Source organism: Manihot esculenta, chromosome 15 (assembly GCF_001659605.2).
Source record: "Manihot esculenta cultivar AM560-2 chromosome 15, M.esculenta_v8, whole genome shotgun sequence".
In the NCBI taxonomy this organism is placed as follows: domain Eukaryota; kingdom Viridiplantae; phylum Streptophyta; class Magnoliopsida; order Malpighiales; family Euphorbiaceae; genus Manihot; species Manihot esculenta.
In genome coordinates, this window is record NC_035175.2 from 8,715,675 (window position 1) to 8,734,770 (window position 19,096).

At 30.8% G+C, this 19,096-nt stretch overlaps 3 protein-coding genes across 8 annotated transcripts; 1 reads left to right on the forward strand and 2 right to left on the reverse strand.

The window, feature by feature from the left end:
- Window positions 1–2,116: 2,116 nt before the first annotated feature.
- LOC110602305 (disease resistance RPP13-like protein 4) lies at window positions 2,117–5,824 on the reverse strand. The gene is made up of 3 exons (XM_021739793.2): window positions 5,686–5,824; window positions 5,399–5,445; window positions 2,117–5,171 (listed from the first exon to the last, which is right to left on the reverse strand). The coding sequence occupies exon 3, from the start codon at window positions 5,072–5,074 to the stop codon at window positions 2,411–2,413; it is 2,664 nt and encodes an 887-aa protein (XP_021595485.1). The 5' UTR covers window positions 5,075–5,171; window positions 5,399–5,445; window positions 5,686–5,824; the 3' UTR covers window positions 2,117–2,410.
- Window positions 5,825–8,173: 2,349 nt separating this feature from the next.
- Window positions 8,174–14,254, reverse strand: LOC110601106 (probable LRR receptor-like serine/threonine-protein kinase At1g53420). 2 transcript variants are annotated; one of them, XM_021738120.2, is made up of 24 exons: window positions 14,096–14,254; window positions 13,437–13,593; window positions 13,282–13,356; window positions 13,132–13,203; window positions 12,955–13,026; window positions 12,802–12,873; window positions 12,624–12,695; window positions 12,361–12,432; window positions 12,208–12,279; window positions 12,062–12,133; window positions 11,855–11,926; window positions 11,681–11,752; window positions 11,495–11,566; window positions 11,263–11,331; window positions 11,103–11,171; window positions 10,956–11,024; window positions 10,766–10,827; window positions 10,255–10,616; window positions 9,850–10,174; window positions 9,630–9,760; window positions 9,263–9,533; window positions 8,933–9,176; window positions 8,677–8,833; window positions 8,174–8,588 (listed from the first exon to the last, which is right to left on the reverse strand). In XM_021738120.2, the coding sequence occupies exons 1-24, from the start codon at window positions 14,187–14,189 to the stop codon at window positions 8,274–8,276; spliced, it is 3,120 nt and encodes a 1,039-aa protein (XP_021593812.1). In that variant the 5' UTR covers window positions 14,190–14,254; the 3' UTR covers window positions 8,174–8,273. The 2 variants fall into 2 exon arrangements, with proteins under 2 accessions (XP_021593812.1, XP_043806789.1); XM_043950854.1 differs by having other exon boundaries at window positions 12,955–13,062.
- Window positions 14,255–16,313: 2,059 nt separating this feature from the next.
- On the forward strand, window positions 16,314–18,976 carry LOC110601348. Of its 5 annotated transcripts, XM_043950978.1 has the most exons (7): window positions 16,314–16,502; window positions 16,634–16,741; window positions 16,907–17,122; window positions 17,562–17,832; window positions 17,916–17,993; window positions 18,303–18,356; window positions 18,746–18,975. In XM_043950978.1, the coding sequence occupies exons 3-6, from the start codon at window positions 16,920–16,922 to the stop codon at window positions 18,351–18,353; spliced, it is 603 nt and encodes a 200-aa protein (XP_043806913.1). In that variant the 5' UTR covers window positions 16,314–16,502; window positions 16,634–16,741; window positions 16,907–16,919; the 3' UTR covers window positions 18,354–18,356; window positions 18,746–18,975. The 5 variants fall into 5 exon arrangements, with proteins under 5 accessions (XP_043806913.1, XP_043806914.1, XP_043806912.1 ...); XM_043950979.1 differs by lacking the exon at window positions 16,634–16,741 and having other exon boundaries at window positions 18,746–18,976; XM_043950977.1 differs by having other exon boundaries at window positions 16,314–16,741.
- Window positions 18,977–19,096: the final 120 nt, after the last annotated feature.

A 19,096-nucleotide genomic window follows, 5' to 3' on the forward strand; every position in this document is an offset into this window, starting at 1 on the left:
ATGTTTTGTAAAGAAAGCAAATCTTACTAAACAGATTTCCAAAACCACCTCACTGTTTGATATCTCTAATTTCAGTTTTTATTGTTTTAGTTCTTTTCTTTTTTACCAAACAGATTTTTATTCGACCATTTTCCTTTCTTTTGTCATCTTTGATTAGAATGGTTTATATTTCCATAAGTATCTAAAAGTGCAATTAATATAATTTTATGATTTAAGTTTAATCAATACATAGTGTGAATTTTTTTAAAGCATGCATAAATCAATTAAAATTCATATGAAATTCTTTGAGTGTAAAAATATTTGGTGAGTTTCAATCATATATTGTTAAGTTAGTGATGGCAAAGGAATTTGAAATTTGTAAATATAGGTGGGTGCATTGCAAAATTACACTTTACTTTTAAACTAGTAGATTTTTCGCGGATATTAAAATATTTTATATTATTATTATATAGAATTATATGAAGTTATTTTATAAAATAATATAAATTTATTTTATAAAAATAATATTTTTTATATAAATTTACTCCGCTTATAAAAAGAATAAATTATTTAATAAAATAAAATTTTAGTTTGACAATATTTTATGTAATTATTTTTATTAATTTTTTAATTATTTTATATTTTAACACAATTAATATTTTTTTATAATAATTTTAATTGATTATATATATTTATATTATATAATTATTCACATTAAGAAATAAAAATATATAACATTTGTTAATTAAATTATATTAAATATGATTTCAAAAAATTATCAGATCAATACACTAATACTTCTGTGAAATAGTAAAAATTTTTTATATAATATTTTATTATAAACTTATATATATATATAAATTATCTAAATATATTTTTATATGATAATTATCCAGCTTTTATAAATATATTTTTAATATTCTATTGATTATTAAAATAAAAAATGCAATAAATATTTTTTAATAATAATATACAATAAAACTTTATTATAATATTAATAATATATTATATTAGAAAATAGTAAAAAATTAAAAAGGTTAATAACAATTAATATAATAAATTATACTTGTTATATTAAAAATTTGAAAATAAAAAAATATATATTGATGATAAAAATAATAAATTATATTAATTATTATTTTATATAGAAATAAAATTAAAAATATAAAAAATTGTAAATTTGTACCAACTACATAATTATATAAAGTTAACTATGCACTTAGTAATCTTTCAATATATTTATTATTATTCACCTAAAATAGAAAAATGTACCATCAATTAATTAATAAGGTTGTTTATAATTTTTTTAAATTTATTTATTATTAAAAATAAAAAATATATATATATATATTAAAAATTTTTATTTTATTGTGATTAATATATTATATTAAAAAAATTATAAAAAATTAAAAAATCACATACTAATAATAATAATAATAAATTAAAAATTATTTATAAATTATAATAATAAAAATAATAAATTATATTATTATGGACATATTAATTAATAATTTTATTAAATATAAAAATATAATTTAAAAATAAAATATATATTAAGAGTGACATTTGATACAAATATATAAATTTATGAGTGACATTTGACATCCAGTATAAATATATTATTTGTTAATTTCTATATAAGTTATTTTAAATTCAGCTTTATATATATATATATATATAACGTTTTGAAAATTCTCAATAATTTTGTACTTAAATTCAGTTAAGTTGCTAGAACTCAAATCACCGAAGAAAAGAAAAATAAAAAGAAATGATATTTACGGAGAGATGGATTGAACCCACAGGTGTAGCATGGAATAATTTTTCAATATCCCATCTAGATAATCCCATTTTTCCACTTTTGAAAATTCTTCTTCAATTTATCCCTAAAAAGCTGACCACCACTTGCTCCCAATAATGTCAGCTTCAACCATCAGTCATGGTTGTTACGCTTACCTCTTGTGGATTAGGTAAATTTACATTGCATTCAGCCGACCAAATCCTTAAGCAGATCAAATCGATCTATACTATAAATGTACAAGATTTTATATGAGTTCCATTCTATATGTCATGTGTGTCCATATAGAACCGTTATAGCTAAATTTTTCAGATCAGTTGATATCTTGCAGGTAACAATCAGTAAATGAAAACATCTGCAGATCTCAAGTTTATTTATAAACAGACTCCTTCAGCTACACAATCATATGCCCATCCCAGCATTCTGTCCTCGTAACAAACAAATCAAAGCAGCAAATTTCGACAACTTGGTAATAAGTTCAACACACAATATCACATTGATATACATTGCAACTGCAACGAAATTCAGAACACGTATGAAGCAAATTTCACAACATTACAACCGTTCGATAAGCATTTAGTTATTCAGAAATTCATGCAATGACAATTGACACACACGTATATCAAGCGCATCACATCAATTATTTTGGGTTTGCGGTGTTGTATCTTGGTGGAGATCAGAGATTTCTGGCCTTTTGCTACGCCTCCAGATCGCCTGCACGTTGATGTCGTCCATAGGATAGGGGAAATTGGCTAATCCATAACAACCGCTAACCTCTGCATAGCGTAATATAGGCATCTTCTTCTCGATCAACTCGTACCACTCCATCTTTAACAATGGCACTACCTTTAAACGCAAGCCTTCCACTTTCCAACTGGTGCAAGCATCTGTGCTGATATCAGTCATATGTCCATCCTCCATGCAAAGATACTCCAAATTGCAAAGATGCTCAGGACTGAACCATTTGGGCAAATTGTTGTGATAATAGTGCCTAAGAGACAGCTCCTTGAGTTCTGACGGAGGAGAAAGCTTGTCTAGCATCTGAAACATAGTATCCTCTTTCCACTGTCCTTTGTTAAAATCAATGGCTAGAACCTTGAGTTTCTTGAGCTTTGATATCACTGCTGAATCTTCATTTCTTACTTTACTATCTTCACTTAACTGCATTCTCAATACTCGCAACTCACTTAGTTCTCCAAGCTCATGAAGTGAACAGCTGTTTCTGAAAAGCGGAGGACGTTCCAGACAAAATCCTGACAATTCTTGAAGCTTGCAGAGTGTCCCTAGTCCATGAGGGAGGTATTTAAGACCACATGACTCAAGGTCTAAGACTAGCAACCTCTTCAAATCTGTGACTGAAGGGCTCAGCTTGGATAGATTAACGCATCCGTTCAAAACTAAGAGCTGGAGGACTCTGAGTTTGCTAATCGACTTTGGTATTTCTTTGAGTCCCTTAGCTCCGCTTAGATTCAGATACGCCAGGCGTTCGAGGGAGATTATCAATTTGAAGAGATCCTTTAAAGCATTGCTGTCTAGATCGTTGTTAGACAAGTCCAACGCTCTAAGTGAATGGAATGAACCCAAATTTATGTCGATGATAGCTTGATCACCAAACATCAGCAACAGAGCCCTGAGCTTTGAACTTGCTTTAAAGGATTTCGCTTCTGTGGCACTTATCAGACCCCACCATCGAGAATGATCACTGAAATGTTGCCTGTTCTGGTCAAAGGAGCAAATCTGCTCATCCTTGGCCTTCAAAAGGGTAAAATCTCGGACCATATCATGCATTTTGCAACTGTAGACTGCTCCATCGTAGCCTCGCCTCTCCACAGCTTCAACCAGGCATCGGCTCACCAGCTTAGATAGGTGTTCAAAGCCCATTTCCGTTGCAGTTTTGGACTTTGTTCCCTGGACCAGGCCCTCTCCAATCCACCAGTGGACTAACCTTTCAGCTTGAACCTTGTAATCTTCAGGAAAAACAGAAAAATACAGTAGGCACTGCTTTAAAGGAAGCGGGAGCGCCTTGTAGCTCAGTTCCAATGAATTCATCACAATATTTTCTTTCTGGCTTATGGGTTCACGAAAGCTTTCCCAAATTCTCTTCCACCCAGCAAGAGAACTATTAGGTTCTGATCCCAGCAATGCTCCTATTGTTTTGATAGCCAGGGGAAGTCCGCCGCATTTAGCCACTATTTTCTTTCCTTCTTCTTCAAATATTTTGCGTCTACTTTCATTTTTGACATCTATGCTGGCTAATGCATACTTGCTGAACAATAACAAGCCGTCATTTTCTTCGAGGAATGGGGGCTCATGGACTCGATCTTCATGAACTCCAATTTTAGATGCAACACCGTGGTCCCTGGTCGTGACAATGATGCAAGTTTTTTTCAGAGTTGAATTTGATAGACGGGGAAAGAACTTGTTCTTCCACCATGCGAAATGATCGTTGTCCCAGATGTCATCCAGAATAATGAGACAGCTTTCTTGTTCCAACCGTGAAATAATCTGGTTTAACATCTCGTCAGCTATATGTCCGCCCAGTTCTGATGGTTGTTCTCCTGATTTTTCTCCTAATTTTTCCAAGATGCTCCTCCCGACATCCTCCTCCGTAAAATGGGAAACTACCACCTTAATATTCCTGTCGAAATGTTTCATTACATCACTGTCATTAAAAATTACATCCGCAATGGTGGTTTTTCCCAACCCCCCCATCCCCACAATCACAATCTTTTCAAGCTTGTAGTCAGATTTTTCATCAGATCCTTTGCAAATAATCCACCCCTTTAACTTTTCCACTTGATCGCCAATTCCGAATATTTCATCAGATTGTTCATAATACCTTCTCAACTCTTCTGTGTCACCACCGTGGAGGCCGCTGCTACCTCCTGCTGTCAAATGCTTACCCAGAATATTCTTTGTATCATCAATCCCCCGATTGAGATCCTGTATTTTCCTGGCTGCTGCTTGAGAGTTGCCAGAGAATACATTAAAAAGAGACAAATTGCACAAGTGTCTTTTTTTCTGATCTTCTTGTCTGATAAGGCAGTCTGTCAATATATCATCTGCTTCATACATCACATCTCTGAATGCAGCCAAGGTTGCCTTGACAGCTGGTTCATCGCAATTTTCGTTTTTCTCAAGTAAGCCTTTTATATCAACTAGTCTCCTATTCATGGATTGGAGCTCCTCCTCAAAGTTACAGTCAGGTTTCTTCATAAGGGCTTTCACCAGTCCCTCCGCCACTGCAGAAGCCAGTCCTTGTACCACTGCAGAAAGTATGGTCACCGCAACTCCTGTCATCTTGTATCTTCTCTTATTGACTGTGAAATTCAAATATTATTTAGATGGCCAATTGTTCCGGTAAGAATGGCCGTTATCTGGTGTCTTCTCTTACTACCTGTGAAATTCAAATAGTCTAATAGTTTCAATTTGCAAAGTTCAAAACTTAGATAATTATAATTTTATAAAGTTCATATGTTCAAATTAACAAAGTAAATATCAGAATGCAAACAGATTTTTTACATAAAGATTAAAACCAAATTATGTATAAAAACAAAGTTAATATAAGAAATTATAAGATTTGTTATATAATTACAGAATTTAGGCCAAGAAAGAAGGAAGTACCTATTAAGTTTGTAGCAGGACATCTTGATCATGTAAGATCTCCACTTCTATGAAATGAATGAAAAAACCATAAATAGCTAAACACCATAACCATTTTTAGAGGTTTCAAAAAAAAAAAAGCTGCAATATAATAAATATTTTTAGCATCATAAATATAATTAATAATAAAACCCTGGATTTAAAGAAAATGTAAAGAGTATATATATATATAACTGATCTAGTGAATAAATATTATTTTCAGAAATTAATTAAGAAGAAAACATATAGAGAAAGTTAAGAAGGGATACCCAAGAGCGAGACTCCATTGGTGACTCATCAAGAACTCGGAGGCCTCACAGAGAATATAGCAAAGCTGATGAAGTTTGGACAGAGTTCTTACAGGGACACGTTAAAGTCACTTTGCAGTAAAGGGGTCCATGAGGAAATAATGGAGCTTGACTCGAGATTCTATTTACTTTTGGTCTTTATTTTTTTTTTTTTTTTATCTTTAAAAATGCATTAAAAAACATAATGGAATAATGGAAATGATATTGAAATATCGATGTGTGAGTATTAATCAGATGGGTTGATTCGTGACAAAAGAAAAGAAAAAGAATCAATTCACTATTCCACTTGAGAATATAATAAATAAAGAAATTAAATCATCAACAGTCCTGTTGATTATTAATAGGAAAACTAATTTTATTTTAACATTTTAAATACCAACATGAATTTTATTATAAATATTTCATAAAATCATGTAGGAACAAAATTTTATGTACTTGCTATAATTTGCCCTGAATTAGCTTTATTAAAATTAGTTTCTGTTTATTTGCATGCGGGTAGAAAAGATTATTATTGCCAGTGGCGGATCATCAGCATGGCCAATGAACACTAATGCTGTTTATTTAAAATAAACAATCCAAATTTATTCAGTTTACATTTATATATTTTACTCCCTCAATCTCTAATTTTCATTTTACAAAAACAAAATTATTCAACTTATACAAATAATAAAATCATTTTATGTCAATATTCGCCCCAACGAAATTAAAACTTCATACAAACTAACTTGTTTGAAAATTATAAAGTTAATCTAACATAATTGGCAAGTAAAAAAATATAAATTCTAATATTATTTGCTCCAAGTCTTGCTTATATTTCCGATTTACTCTATATCAATCCGCAAAGACTTAATCTTTAAAAGGAAATAGAGTAAAAAAAATTTATGTTCATATTAGCAACCCATTTAATGAAAATACTTTCTCATCAAAGCATTATAGAGGTTGCATTGAAAATATAAAGACAATAATTAAAAAGGGCTTTTTGCTTTTTCAGGTTTTAAAAAAAAAAATTTCTCAATACCTCATTCGAAAAAAATATTTTTTGAAATCAGGATGAAAAGAACTTCTACTGCAGTTTAAAAGTATAGAAGCGCGACAGAAGCGCAGTAAACAAAGAATAAATTAAAAAAAATTAAATTAAATGTATTACCGCACCTCAATTAGTTTTAATTATAAATTTAATTTTTATTTAATTAATTATTATATTTTATTAATTTAATTTATATAATTATATATTAAATTTATAAAATATAATTATAAAAACTATATTAATATTAATATTAATATTAATTAATTTAAGTTATTTATTAATATATTTTATTAATTTATATAATTTAATTAATTATACATTAAATTTATATAAATATAATTATAAAAATTATATTAATATTATTATAAATATTAATCATTTTAATTTATTTACAATAAAAAATTAAAATTTATTTTATTTCATATTTTCTCTCATAATTTTTCTTTATTCTCTTATATTTCTCTCAAAATATTCAATAAATATTAATTTTTAATATTTTTATAACTTTACAAATATTAATATTAATATTGAAAAGTGACCATATAAATGATAAACGCCGATCATATAAAACTCAATGTTTAAAAAAAAAGAAACGTTCATATAGGACGGAAAGAGATTTGATCATTCTTAATATTATTTTTTAATAAAATTTTTTATTTTATCATTTATATATATTGACTTATTTTTATTATATCGCACTACTTTTAAATATTTAGATGTATTTTTTTATTTAAATTTTTATAATTTCTGCATTGATAAATATAATTAATAAAATAAATTGTATATATCCTTAACATTAATTAATATATTTATAAAATAAATTATATTAATACATTTATATATATCTTTAGCATTAATTAAATTATATAAATTAATAAAATAAAGTGATAAATATAATATTATATTATAAATAATTTAAATTAATTAATATTAATGTAATTTTTATAATTATATTTATATAAATTTAATATATAATTAATTAAATTATATAAATTAATAAAATAAATTAATAAATATAATATTATATTATAAATAACTTAAATTAATTAATATTAATATTAATATTAATATAATTTTTATAATTATATTTTATAAATTTAATATATAATTATATAAATTAAATTAATGACTCATGCATTACCGCAACTTTAAGGTGCGGTAATGCATTTAATTTTTTTTTTTTAATTTATTCTTTGCTTACCGCGCTTATGCTTTATCGCACTTTAAAAAGTGCGAGAGAGATTCTTCACCCTAATTTCGAAAAATATTTTTTTTGAGTCAGAAATTGAGAAATATATATTTTTTTAAACCTGAAAAAGTAAAAAGCCCAATTAAAAAGGACAGGTTTTTATTTATATTTAACCATTAAAATCAACATTTTAAACTTTTTTTTTTAATTTAGAGTGCTAAACATAATAATTATTAAAAATAAACTCATACTTGCATTTAAAAATTAAAATTTTTATCGGGGTGGTGGCGGCCCTGCCAACCTCTTACCCCGTCACTGTCTCCACCAATGAGCTTAAGTTTGGGGTTGGATCGATTGTGTATCAACTTGGGAAGCACTTTGGTCTCCTTGGTCAGTGAACTCTTTAAGGCTTTCGGCCTGGGGTTCGATTGAGTGTGTATCAACTTGGGAAGCACTTCGGTCTCCCTCGTCAGTGAACTCATGGAGGCGTTCGACAATATGAGACATGGTAGGCCTATCATTAGCACTGACCTTGATGCAGTCCCTGGCAAGCTCGAAACTCTCCTGGGCCTGACGCCTTTCTTTATTGCTAGACATTGTTAATTTCTTATCAACCAGACGTAGAATCATTTCCTTTGCAGATGAAACCTGCATTTCATCATTCAACAAGATATTAAGCCACAACATCATCTCGGATCACATTTTGCATAGCAAATCCTACAGTTCTGTCACTCACATCGTCTAATAGAGATTTAGTACTCTTGCTTGAAGGATCATACTCTGCAACCTTTCTTCCACAGATAATTTCAAGCATCAGAACTCCAAAACTATACACGTCAGCTTTAGTTGTCTTTTTCATGTTAAGATCTGTCCACTCAGGTGCCAAATGCTGTCTGTAATAAGAGATTAATGGTTAAATCTTGCAAAGAGCAAAAGGGTAATTTGCAAAATGCCATCTCAGGTTTGGTCATATATATGCTTCTGCTACTTACAGTTGCTCACTATTTTTCTGTCTGTAATGGAAAATTGGATCGTCCGGGTAAAGGCAAGCCAATCCGAAGTCCGATAATTTAGCATTAAGATCTCCATCGAGCATGATATTGGTGGCATTCACATTCCCATGAATAATTTCCATATGCTTTTTCTGATGCATGTACTCCAAACCCTTTGCAATCCCCAGGCAGATACCTAATCGAGCTTTCCAATCAAGCTTTATCTTTTTTACTGGCTTTGGATCTGCGCAAAACCAAAGCACCAAACTTTTGACTCGGGATATTTTTTAAGCAAAAAAGTTTTCAGGCTTCCTACATAGTTATACGTACCGGTGTCAGAATCATTACTGAACAAGGCTTGATCAAGGGATCCATTTTCCATGAATTCATATATCAGCAGATGCAGACCTTGTTCACAGTGGTGATGCAATAACGGAACAAGATTCTCATGGCTCAAAGATAAGCAAAAAATTTGCCTTCGTGTGTCATTTTCTACTTCCTGTTGCGATTCAGAAGATTTCTTTTTCCCTTTCTTTGATAGGTTCTGCGATATCCTTTTTACAGCCAATGAAATGTTCTCACCTTCCACTTCTAGGTCGCCCTACATATATCCACGAAGAAGGTGTATATTAAAATTGGAGAGAGAGAAAAGATTCACAAAGGTGGAAAACTAATTAATAATAGAAGTTTGATCTACCCTGTATACTTCTCCAAAACGTCCTTCGCCAATCTTCTTCTGGAGATCAAAATTTCCGGTGCCCTTGATGATCTCCCTAAGAGAAACATACCTTTCTTTTCCATCTTTAGTTTGGACCCGTATCTTTTTCTCTATTAAAATAGTTAGAGAATAGGAAATAAATTCTCCACTTAAGATCGTAAAGCCATGCAAAATGAGTTTTTAAGCAACGTAATCTCACCATCCCACTCCCTGCTCGGCAACCAGCCCATTTTCCAGACGAAAGCCAACAGAAGCAAGGGAGTGAAAACAGAGACCATTATAATCACTGCTTTTTGTCCAGGGGTTAACTTCTTGCCGGGAGGTTTACTTGGAATCACAGAAATGGCTGACAGAAGCGGTCCATTGAGAGCAGGTGGGTTGTTGAGAGATCCTTTGCCAGCCCAATACAAATGTATCTGCAACAAATTGTCTTGCACGTTTGTATAAGGAAACTCTAGAGTCATTTCTTGATTTGGACCCCCACTCCATCCCTTTATTTCAAAATCCTTTTGCCGACACTTCCCCTGTGATTCAAAACAAGCAGCTGCATGGTTGAGATATGAGTAAACCAGTAATGATCGATCTCAAAAGAAAAACCGAGTACCTGAATATAGACATCGAAAATACGTTTTCCTAGACTGCTGTAATCTTCTTCCTTTGTGTAAACAGTTTCAGCAAAGTGAAGGGTGACGTTGTACTGGTCATCATGTAAACAGAAGGCGTAATATGATAAAGCAACAGGGCAAAGACGACCTGTTCTGTACAAAGAATTCTCAGAAACTCCACAGGTCATGTTTTTGAGATAATCACTTGAATTGCTGGTTGTTGACAAGAAATGGCCAGAACATGTATACACCCACTTCCCGTCTCGATCTTTACCAAAGGTTGAGGTGGAATTATCTTCGTCGTATTCATGTCCTTCTTCTTTTAGCTTCGGACCTCCACAATTGATGAACAGGGAATTGTCTGCAAAAGAAATGATCATCTGTTTAAATAAAACATATCTTCTTCTTGGCCTGCTAATCGACTTCGTTCAACCTTTTATCTAAATGCAGCTCGATATTAACATAGAGATTAATAGCTATAGAAATAGAGATTTTCTCCGTAAAACTTACATTTTGATTTGTCCCCACAATGTTCATCTCTCATTGCAAGTATGTCATCCCTAGAGAGAGAACTTAAAAAAAAAAAAAATCCAAAACGAAAAGCAAATTTGTAAGAAACCATGGATGGCCACTTAATAAAGAGTATATTGATGTAGCACAGCGGCAACATGCAAAAGAATTTTTAAAAAAAAAAACTTACATGTTTAGCTGTTGCACAGGATTTTTTTGTTCTGTGAGGGGCTTTGAAAAATTGTTATATGTCAAGTCCCTACATCATAACAATCGGCAATTTAGCAATTAAGTAATTAATTAATTGTGAAGAGATGTTAAATCACAGGGAACGTACAGTCTCGTATCCACAGCGTCGGAAATCCAGCGAGGAAGGGTTCCATTAAGCATGTTCCTATTGAGAAACCTAAGATCAATAATATAATATCTAATTAGTAAAATTTAGAAAAAATTTATGATACGAAAATGATTCAACAATGATAAATTTAGTCACTTACAATGTGCTTAATTTTAGATCCTTGAACTTTCCAGGAATCTCACCAGTTAAGTTGTTAAAGCTCAAGTCACTGAAGCAATAAAACAGAAAATGTAAATAATAAAATCTAAAGAGCAATAAGAAAGTTGATGACTCAAATAGAGATTAATATATGATTTTGCAAAAACTTGACTACAAATTTTTTAATTATATTTTAATAATTATCATAAACTGAAATAATGCAATGAACTCACAGGTATCTCAGTGATGGCCATTTACCAATGTCATCTGGGATTGAACCATTAATTGAGCAATTCCTTAAAACCCTGTTAAAATTCAAGAGTTTCACTTGGATAGATAAGAATTAAAATGAACCTGTGATATAAAGATTAAATAATAAATTTTCTATGAATATATGAAACAAGAAACTAAACACTCACATATTATATATTTTTGGCAGTTTTGCTTCTTTTGGGATAGAGAAACCAGTGTTTCTGAGGTCACTAACCTTCCTGTACCAAACAATAAAAATATTCAGAAATATTAACATTGAGAAATGCAAAATCTAGTATTTAGCCATTATGCTCTAAGGAAATGTAGTAAAATCTGCTCACAAAACTTCAAGATTTTCCATGTTAAAAATCTCTTCAGGCAGCTTTCCTTCAAATTCATTTCCTATGAGATTCCTGCAATTTCCACAATCCCCCGTTATGCGTATTTGCTTATTATTTTCATTAATAATTTTGAAGTTTTTTAAAAATAAATAAAAATTCTATTAGGGAAATGAATAACCAATTTGCTGAGTATAAATGAATGCTTACAAGCTAACGAGTCCACTCCATTTTGCAATATAGTTGGGTATTTGACCAGTCAAATTGTTTCCAGCTACAGAACTGCATAATTTACCCCAACAGATTTCAGGAAACTGTTACACATAGCATGGAATTAAAGGGAGCTAATTGCTTACAAAAAGTTGAGACTTCTTAGTCTTGCAAAGCTTTGGTTCAATTCCCCTGTTAGATTGTTGGAACTGACATCACTGCATGCACCCACAAAAATCATTCAATTGTAGCTTTATATATAATTATTTAAACATTTTTTTTTTTGGTCCTCAACTTACAATTCTAGAAGATACCCCAAATTTCCAAGTTCTCCTGGAAGAGTGCCGTTCAGTCGATTCTCATCCAATGTCCTAATTAATCAACAAAGCTTCAGCATAAATTATAAATTGTATAAAAAAATGTCTAGAAGAAATGGGTTGTTTTAAAAAAGAATTATTGCAGGAAAGAAATTACAACAAGGAATATATTAAAACAAATTTAAAAAATGAAATTTAAAATCCTAAAATTATAATAATAAAAAAAAAATTGTTGGTATGCTTACAGTTGCTTAAGGCTTAACAAGTTTCCAAGTTCCAGTGGAATATGACCACTGAGTTGATTTTGTTCCAGTCTCCTATTTAAACCAGACAAAGAAAAAAGAGAGAGAGAAAGAATTACCAAACAGAAAATGGGAGGAACATGAAAACTAATTAATAAAGCAGATTTAGGTGAGGTTATACAATGTCTCCAGTTTTGATAGGCTGCCCAATTGCTTAGGGATTTCATCTGACAGCAAGTTCCTGTACAATCTACTGAAATTTGATAAAAAAAAAAATTAATTAATATATATATATAATCAACAACATTGATGAGTTTAGGAGACTGACGCTTACAGTTCTTTAAGGGATGATAACTTCCCTAAAGATGGAGGTATTGGGCCTGTGAGCAAGTTCTTGTACAAATTGCTGTAAAGTTCATTGGTAAAACAGAGAGTTCTCCTACTGAATCCCCCAATTTTGCAAGTTAATGAATATATAGTAGAAGATTTTATTTGACAAGAGACTTCTTACAGAGTTTGTAGAGCCTGCAGGTCTCCTATGGTATCTGGTATGGAACCAGACAATTGATTGTTTCCAAGATCTCTGATCATCACATAATCAACTAATTAAGCAACAAGTTTATTAATTTCTTAGAGAGAATGACATGAAGTATATACTCACAGAAACTCAAGATACTTAAGTTGAGAGATACTTTCATGGATACCTCCACCGCTCAAGTCTATGCTGGCTGTGGTTCTGCAACCACCCAGAACCCAAAACCAAATTATTTCGTTAACTATATATATATATTTGAAAGAAAAAAAAAATTAGCATACATTCGGGTGATATGACAAATGGTTCCGTTATCATAATTGCAGTCACATATAATGTAAATACTGTAAGCACGACCAGGATTCCATGCACAATACGAGGATGAAATGGAAGGTGCCGGAGCCAATCCCAAACTAGATATCACTGCTCTCAAAGCATATACTGCAAAATCACGTAACAATTACCACAAATAGTTATAATTAATAGCTACTATATGCTTCTAGACTTCTTCTCTAATAAATATATAAATAAAAATGTATGCATATATTGAATTTTTGCTCTGTTTTCTGCTATTTATTTCCCTTCTTTGTTTCTGTAGGCCGGGAAAAGTTTTCTGTTATGTCCAGGAAACAGAAATAATCATTTTTATAGATAATGTTTTAGGCTTTTAATTATTCATGCAGTACTTTTAATTTTTTACTAATTGATGATTATATTATTTATTTTTAAGTAAACTAGTTTTAATGAACTATATATATGCTTACAGTCACGTGAATGCGTGTGCGTGAAGTGTATCTTCTTCAGTAGGTTTAAGAACATCAAAATTATCTGATAAAGAGACTGGAAGACGAAAGTTTGAGTTTTGTGAATGATGCTGATATAATTCCTAACTTGAGCAGGAAGAGAAATAATATTCAAAATCGAATGGACGATCGGACTGTACCTTCATCTTCAGGCAATATTCCATCAGTTTCCCCTCGTCGGACCAGACAGAGGAGGAGGAGGAGGATGGAGACAAGCTTAGCAACAACAGTCATTCTCTTTTCTCTTTAATTACCGCACGCACTCCGCCACGCAGCTCTATATATAATAAAACTCTCAAATTTCACATTGCACTATAATTCACTAATGTCATAAATCAATGTCTTTCATGTTCTTTCTTTCACTTTTTTTTTTTTTTTTACTTTGCTGAAAAAGAATTCGATTCTTTTTTTTAATTAAAAAAAAACTATTTTTTAATAATCAAAACTGTACGATTAAATGAGCAGTGAAAAAAAAAGTTAAAGCATGTGTATCATGAGCTCCCAACTTCTCTAATTTTGAGCAATATATATATATATTATTCTTCACTCGCCTTTCCACTAATTATTTACAACAAAAGAAAAAGTAAAAAGATGCTGATCGCACTCTCCTTTGATCAATGACTGCATTACAGCATTATATGAAGTTATAAAGAACATAAGCGAAAGTCTTTGGTGTAGTCTTCCTTGAGCAAAATTTTTATAATTTTCCCCATTGATTGATCGGCCGACAAGATAAGCCCATTTTCCACTTTGAAAATTCCTCTTTCCTTTTATCAGTAAAAAAGCAGAGCATGACTCTGTATGCAATAATGTCGTGACGTCAATCAGCTTCAATCATGCTTCTGACGGATACATCTCCTGGAAATTACCTAAATTATATATATATATATATATATATATATTGCAATGGGTTAGTGGAAATTTTATTTGAAATTAATTGCTTTTAATAGCAGAATTTTTTTGTTCACACCGACATATTACCGACCGTTATCTATTTGAATAGAATCAATTTTATAAAACTTAAATTCATTTATTAAAAAATTTTAAAAGTTTAAAATTTTAAAAGTTTAAATTCGATTCTAACTCTAATATTATTTAGTTTAAATTTAATTTAAAAATTAAATATTATAATTAAATTTAATTTAAATGACTCAATTAAAATTCAAATTTAAAATTTTAATTAAAAAAATTTGTTAATAAAACATAATTAATTTAAATTTTTAAATTAAAAAGTTAAATGGAATTTTAATAAAATTAAATATAATTTAATTAATAAAAAAGTAAAATTTTTATTTATAGAGAAACTCCATTCTCTCATTTCTATAAATTTTTGATATAAAATAGAAAATATGAATTCAATTAAAAATAATGAAATAACTAACTAATAAAATATTAATAAATAATTAATAAATTTTTTAAAATTATAAACATTAAATAATAAAATATTTAATGAAATAATTAATTAATAAAAATTTAAAAATATAAAAATATTTTAATATATTTTTTAAAATTAAAACTTTTTAATATTATAAACACTAAATAATAATTTTTCCATTATTTAAATTCACCAACGGTGCTACACAAGTATTGCCACGAATGATTCGTCACTTTTGATAACGCCCTTCAGATCCCGGCTGATCTGGGGGTCAATTCTCCCTTATGTTGTTGACTCTCCCATCATAACATCGCCTATCTACAACATCAACCGTGCATTTGCGGACCAGCTTAGATTTCTTGCCTTTAATAGCTAAATTGATTATTAAACATACATGTTAATTTTAATGTTAGGTTAAACTGAAGTCAAATACCCTAACGTCCATTTATATATTCGGATTTTTAATTCTATTATGTATTTGAAAATCTTAAATGTAATATTGATTTATTTAGTTGAAATTAAATTAAAATATTCATTTAGTTTAATATATCTATTAAAGAAATTAAAAATAATATTAATGAAATTGAGTGTGTGAATTTTAAATTTTAATTAATATCAATTATAATACCCACAAATTTAATCTGAATATATCTGAACTCAACATTATTATCCACTAAAAAGAAAAAGAAAAGAGCCTTTCTAACTTGAAAAGAAGAAGAATAAGCTTCTCCCTCCGAACATTCACTTTATAAATATAGCTCACTTCAACAATTCAATTCAAATTGGGCATCCCACAAATGTAGTTATGGATTTTAGCTATAAAGAGCAAAGTCACGTGCTATGACCCACTGCACGTGACTTGGGAGACCTAATCTAGTTCCACAACAACGCAATCCAATTGGAGGGAAACTAATCCAGCCGTCCATTTTACATCATTAAATTTCATAACTAATACAAATAAAATTAATCATAGGGTGAAAGAAAGGAAGAGCTGAGGTGAAGATAAGAGGGGGTGCGCCGATTTTTTAATTTGTTGGCAATTAAAGTTTGAATAAAACTCTCATTTCTCACTCCTTGATTTTCTCGTGAAAATCGTCTTTTCCTCTCTATCCAAACTAAGTATTCAAAATCTTCTCAAGTTTTTGCTGCTGCTGCTGCTGCTGCTATGTAATGTAATAATTCTCTTCTCGCTCGCTCTCTGTTTCTCTCTTGCATTTATGGGTTTTTTGATTGTCGAGAAACAGTAATACAATCCTGGTTCAGAAATTCCAAATTTCTACCGCTGGTTTTCTTATTTTCTCAGCAAGCAAACACTTGTTTGTGTCGATCATTAATTCTGTCTGTCTTAAGATGCATGCCCATTGAAGGGAAACTTTTTGTAGATTCTACTGCATTGACGCCAGAACTTGAGGTGAACGCCAACTTTCTAAAATCATTAGTCTATTAATCAGACTTTCTTCCATTTTGTGTGTTTTCCCACAAAAAAAAAATCTAGACGGCGTATGTTCCTGTATATTATTGTTCTATAAGTCATGAATAATTTCTCGTACTCTCTTCCAAATTTTGTTGCACACAGAGAGAGAGAGAGAATGGAGAAGGAAAAGAAGTGTGAAACAGCCACTGAGACAGATTTTCTGTTACAATGGGGAACCAAAAAGAGGCTTAGATGTGTGAATGTCAAAAATGACCAAAACTTGGCCAACAAATCTAAGCCGATTGATTCTTTGCCAAAGAAGAAATTTACAACTCGTATTGTCACTGCTGAGAAGGAATCTCCTTCTCCTGCCATCAAGTAAGAATCTTAACCCCTCTACACTCTTTAATCCCCAATGCAAAGAAAATTCCTTTTATAGGAAATCTCATTGAAAACATTGTTATAGTTGTACTAATTCAATTATCTACTGTTCTATTGTAAAGCTTTGGAAAATCTTCAGCCTTTGGCATGCTTAAGAAATGTACAGGTTCTTTACTTGTAAACTTTATTTGTTAGTATTATGCTTAAGAAATCTTTCATTATTATTTAGGATGTTTTCCTTATGATGAATGTGGGGTTTTAGCCTGTATAGTTATTGGGAAAATCGGGAAAACAGAAAAACTGTTAGAAATTGGAGTGATCATACCAAGATCACAACTGAGTTTGAATTGCATCTTCCTGTTGGTTTTTTCTAGCAAGCCATGCTTTTACATATGGCAAAAGCACTGATTTTATTATGGGGTGCGTGTGGTTATAGGAATTGTGACTTGCCAATGAACAGTAGGAGATCATCAGCAGTGTCACCAGAGAAAGAAGATCGATACTACACAACAAGGGGATCATTGGGATTGGATGAAAATGGCAAGGTTTTGGTGGATAATTTGAAGGAAGATAAGGGTTTTGTTTGGCCTAAGCTGTTTACTACTTTGTCTAGCAAAGAGAAGGAAGAGGATTTCATGGCTATGAAAGGGTGTAAGCCTCCTCAAAGGCCTAAGAAAAGAGCCAAGCTGATACAAAAATCTCTACTTGTAAGTCTCCTAAATGTGCTCTCTGCAACTATCCCCTTGCTTTTGGGATTATCCGTTTGTTAGATATTTTCTTCGTTGTGCAGTTGGTCAGTCCAGGTGCATGGTTAACAGATTTATGTCAGGAGAGGTATGAAGTTAGAGAAAAGAAGACTTCTAAAAAGGTGCTCTGTTTTATATATATATATATATATATTCTTCCGTAGTCATGTGGATTTTTTTCTTCAATGTTATATGGCATATTTCCATTTCTTGTTTGGGTCCTGAGAAATGCAATTTCATGAAATGAGTTTTAAATCCTATTTGGCGATAATAGTTGTTTTAATCACTCCAGTAAAAGGGTAGATTTCCATGAACCACTATTTAAGCACTAAATACTAAACACTACCTGTAAAGCTTTTGGCAAACTGGGTTTTAATCAAAATGCAGCCTTTTAAATAGATAAATATTGATTTTGGCATTATTTGATGCAGAGACCAAGAGGATTGAAGGCAATGGGAAGTATGGAAAGCGATTCAGAATGAGAGGTTAATGGAGACATGAATGAATATTTTCTTCTTCTCTTTATTGGTTACATTTTAGCAATGGCCTTTTTGTCAATTTGACAATTGAAATATAAATTAAATTCTTTTTTTTTTTTTTAATTTTCACCATGGAATGTAAAAAAAAAAAATTTCCTTGGCGATATTTTTAATGGTTGTTCGCTTTCATTTGCATTTCACGGGTCCTTTCTTTTCTGCAACTGCAAGGTTCTCTGGAGTTTGCATGTGTGCCATATCTTTTCATTACTCATTTGCAAATACAAGAAAAATTTATCTTAGACTGGATCTACATAGCGTAAATGCACGAAATTTATATAATTTCACTCTATTTTACACGGCAAATTTCAAATTGGAATATAATGTTTTTATTGCAGAAAGGGAGAGAGGTTATTACAAAGGATCTCAGGGCTTAAACTGGACTGGAACTCTATGGGCTGACGTTGGTTTCTGTCCCTTGAATTGGATTTGGATTTGGACCGATGGTTAGTGAAAGAAATGGCTGACCAAATTAGATGGTTGTGAGGTTACAATTTTTGGGTTTTGTTGCATTCAAGTCTTTCACCTTCTAAACTTTGCACTCCAAATAAAAATAAATAAATAGTTTATTGTAATTTTTTTATTTTTAAAAAATATACAATAATAAATCATTTTAAATGGTTTGATTATTTATTTGAATGTTGTTGAACCTCTCCTAGCTCCTAGGGACTAGGCAGTAGGAAGTGCCA

Coding starts and splice junctions, on each gene's coding strand:
- LOC110602305 (XM_021739793.2), bottom strand. CDS start 5,074: ATGACAGGAGTTGCGGTGACCATACTTTCTGCAGTGGTACAAGGACTG.
- LOC110601106 (XM_043950854.1), bottom strand. CDS start 14,189: ATGACTGTTGTTGCTAAGCTTGTCTCCATCCTCCTCCTCCTCCTCTGT. Junction 13,594..14,095: donor AATATTGCCTGAAGATGAAG/GTACAGTCCGAT, acceptor GTGATTTTGCAG/TATATGCTTTGAGAGCAGTG. Junction 13,204..13,281: donor CTTAAGTATCTTGAGTTTCT/GTGAGTATATAC, acceptor TGTGATGATCAG/AGATCTTGGAAACAATCAAT.
- LOC110601348 (XM_021738448.2), top strand. CDS start 16,863: ATGAATAATTTCTCGTACTCTCTTCCAAATTTTGTTGCACACAGAGAG. Junction 17,123..17,561: donor TCTCCTTCTCCTGCCATCAA/GTAAGAATCTTA, acceptor GTGTGGTTATAG/GAATTGTGACTTGCCAATGA. Junction 17,994..18,302: donor AAAAGAAGACTTCTAAAAAG/GTGCTCTGTTTT, acceptor TATTTGATGCAG/AGACCAAGAGGATTGAAGGC.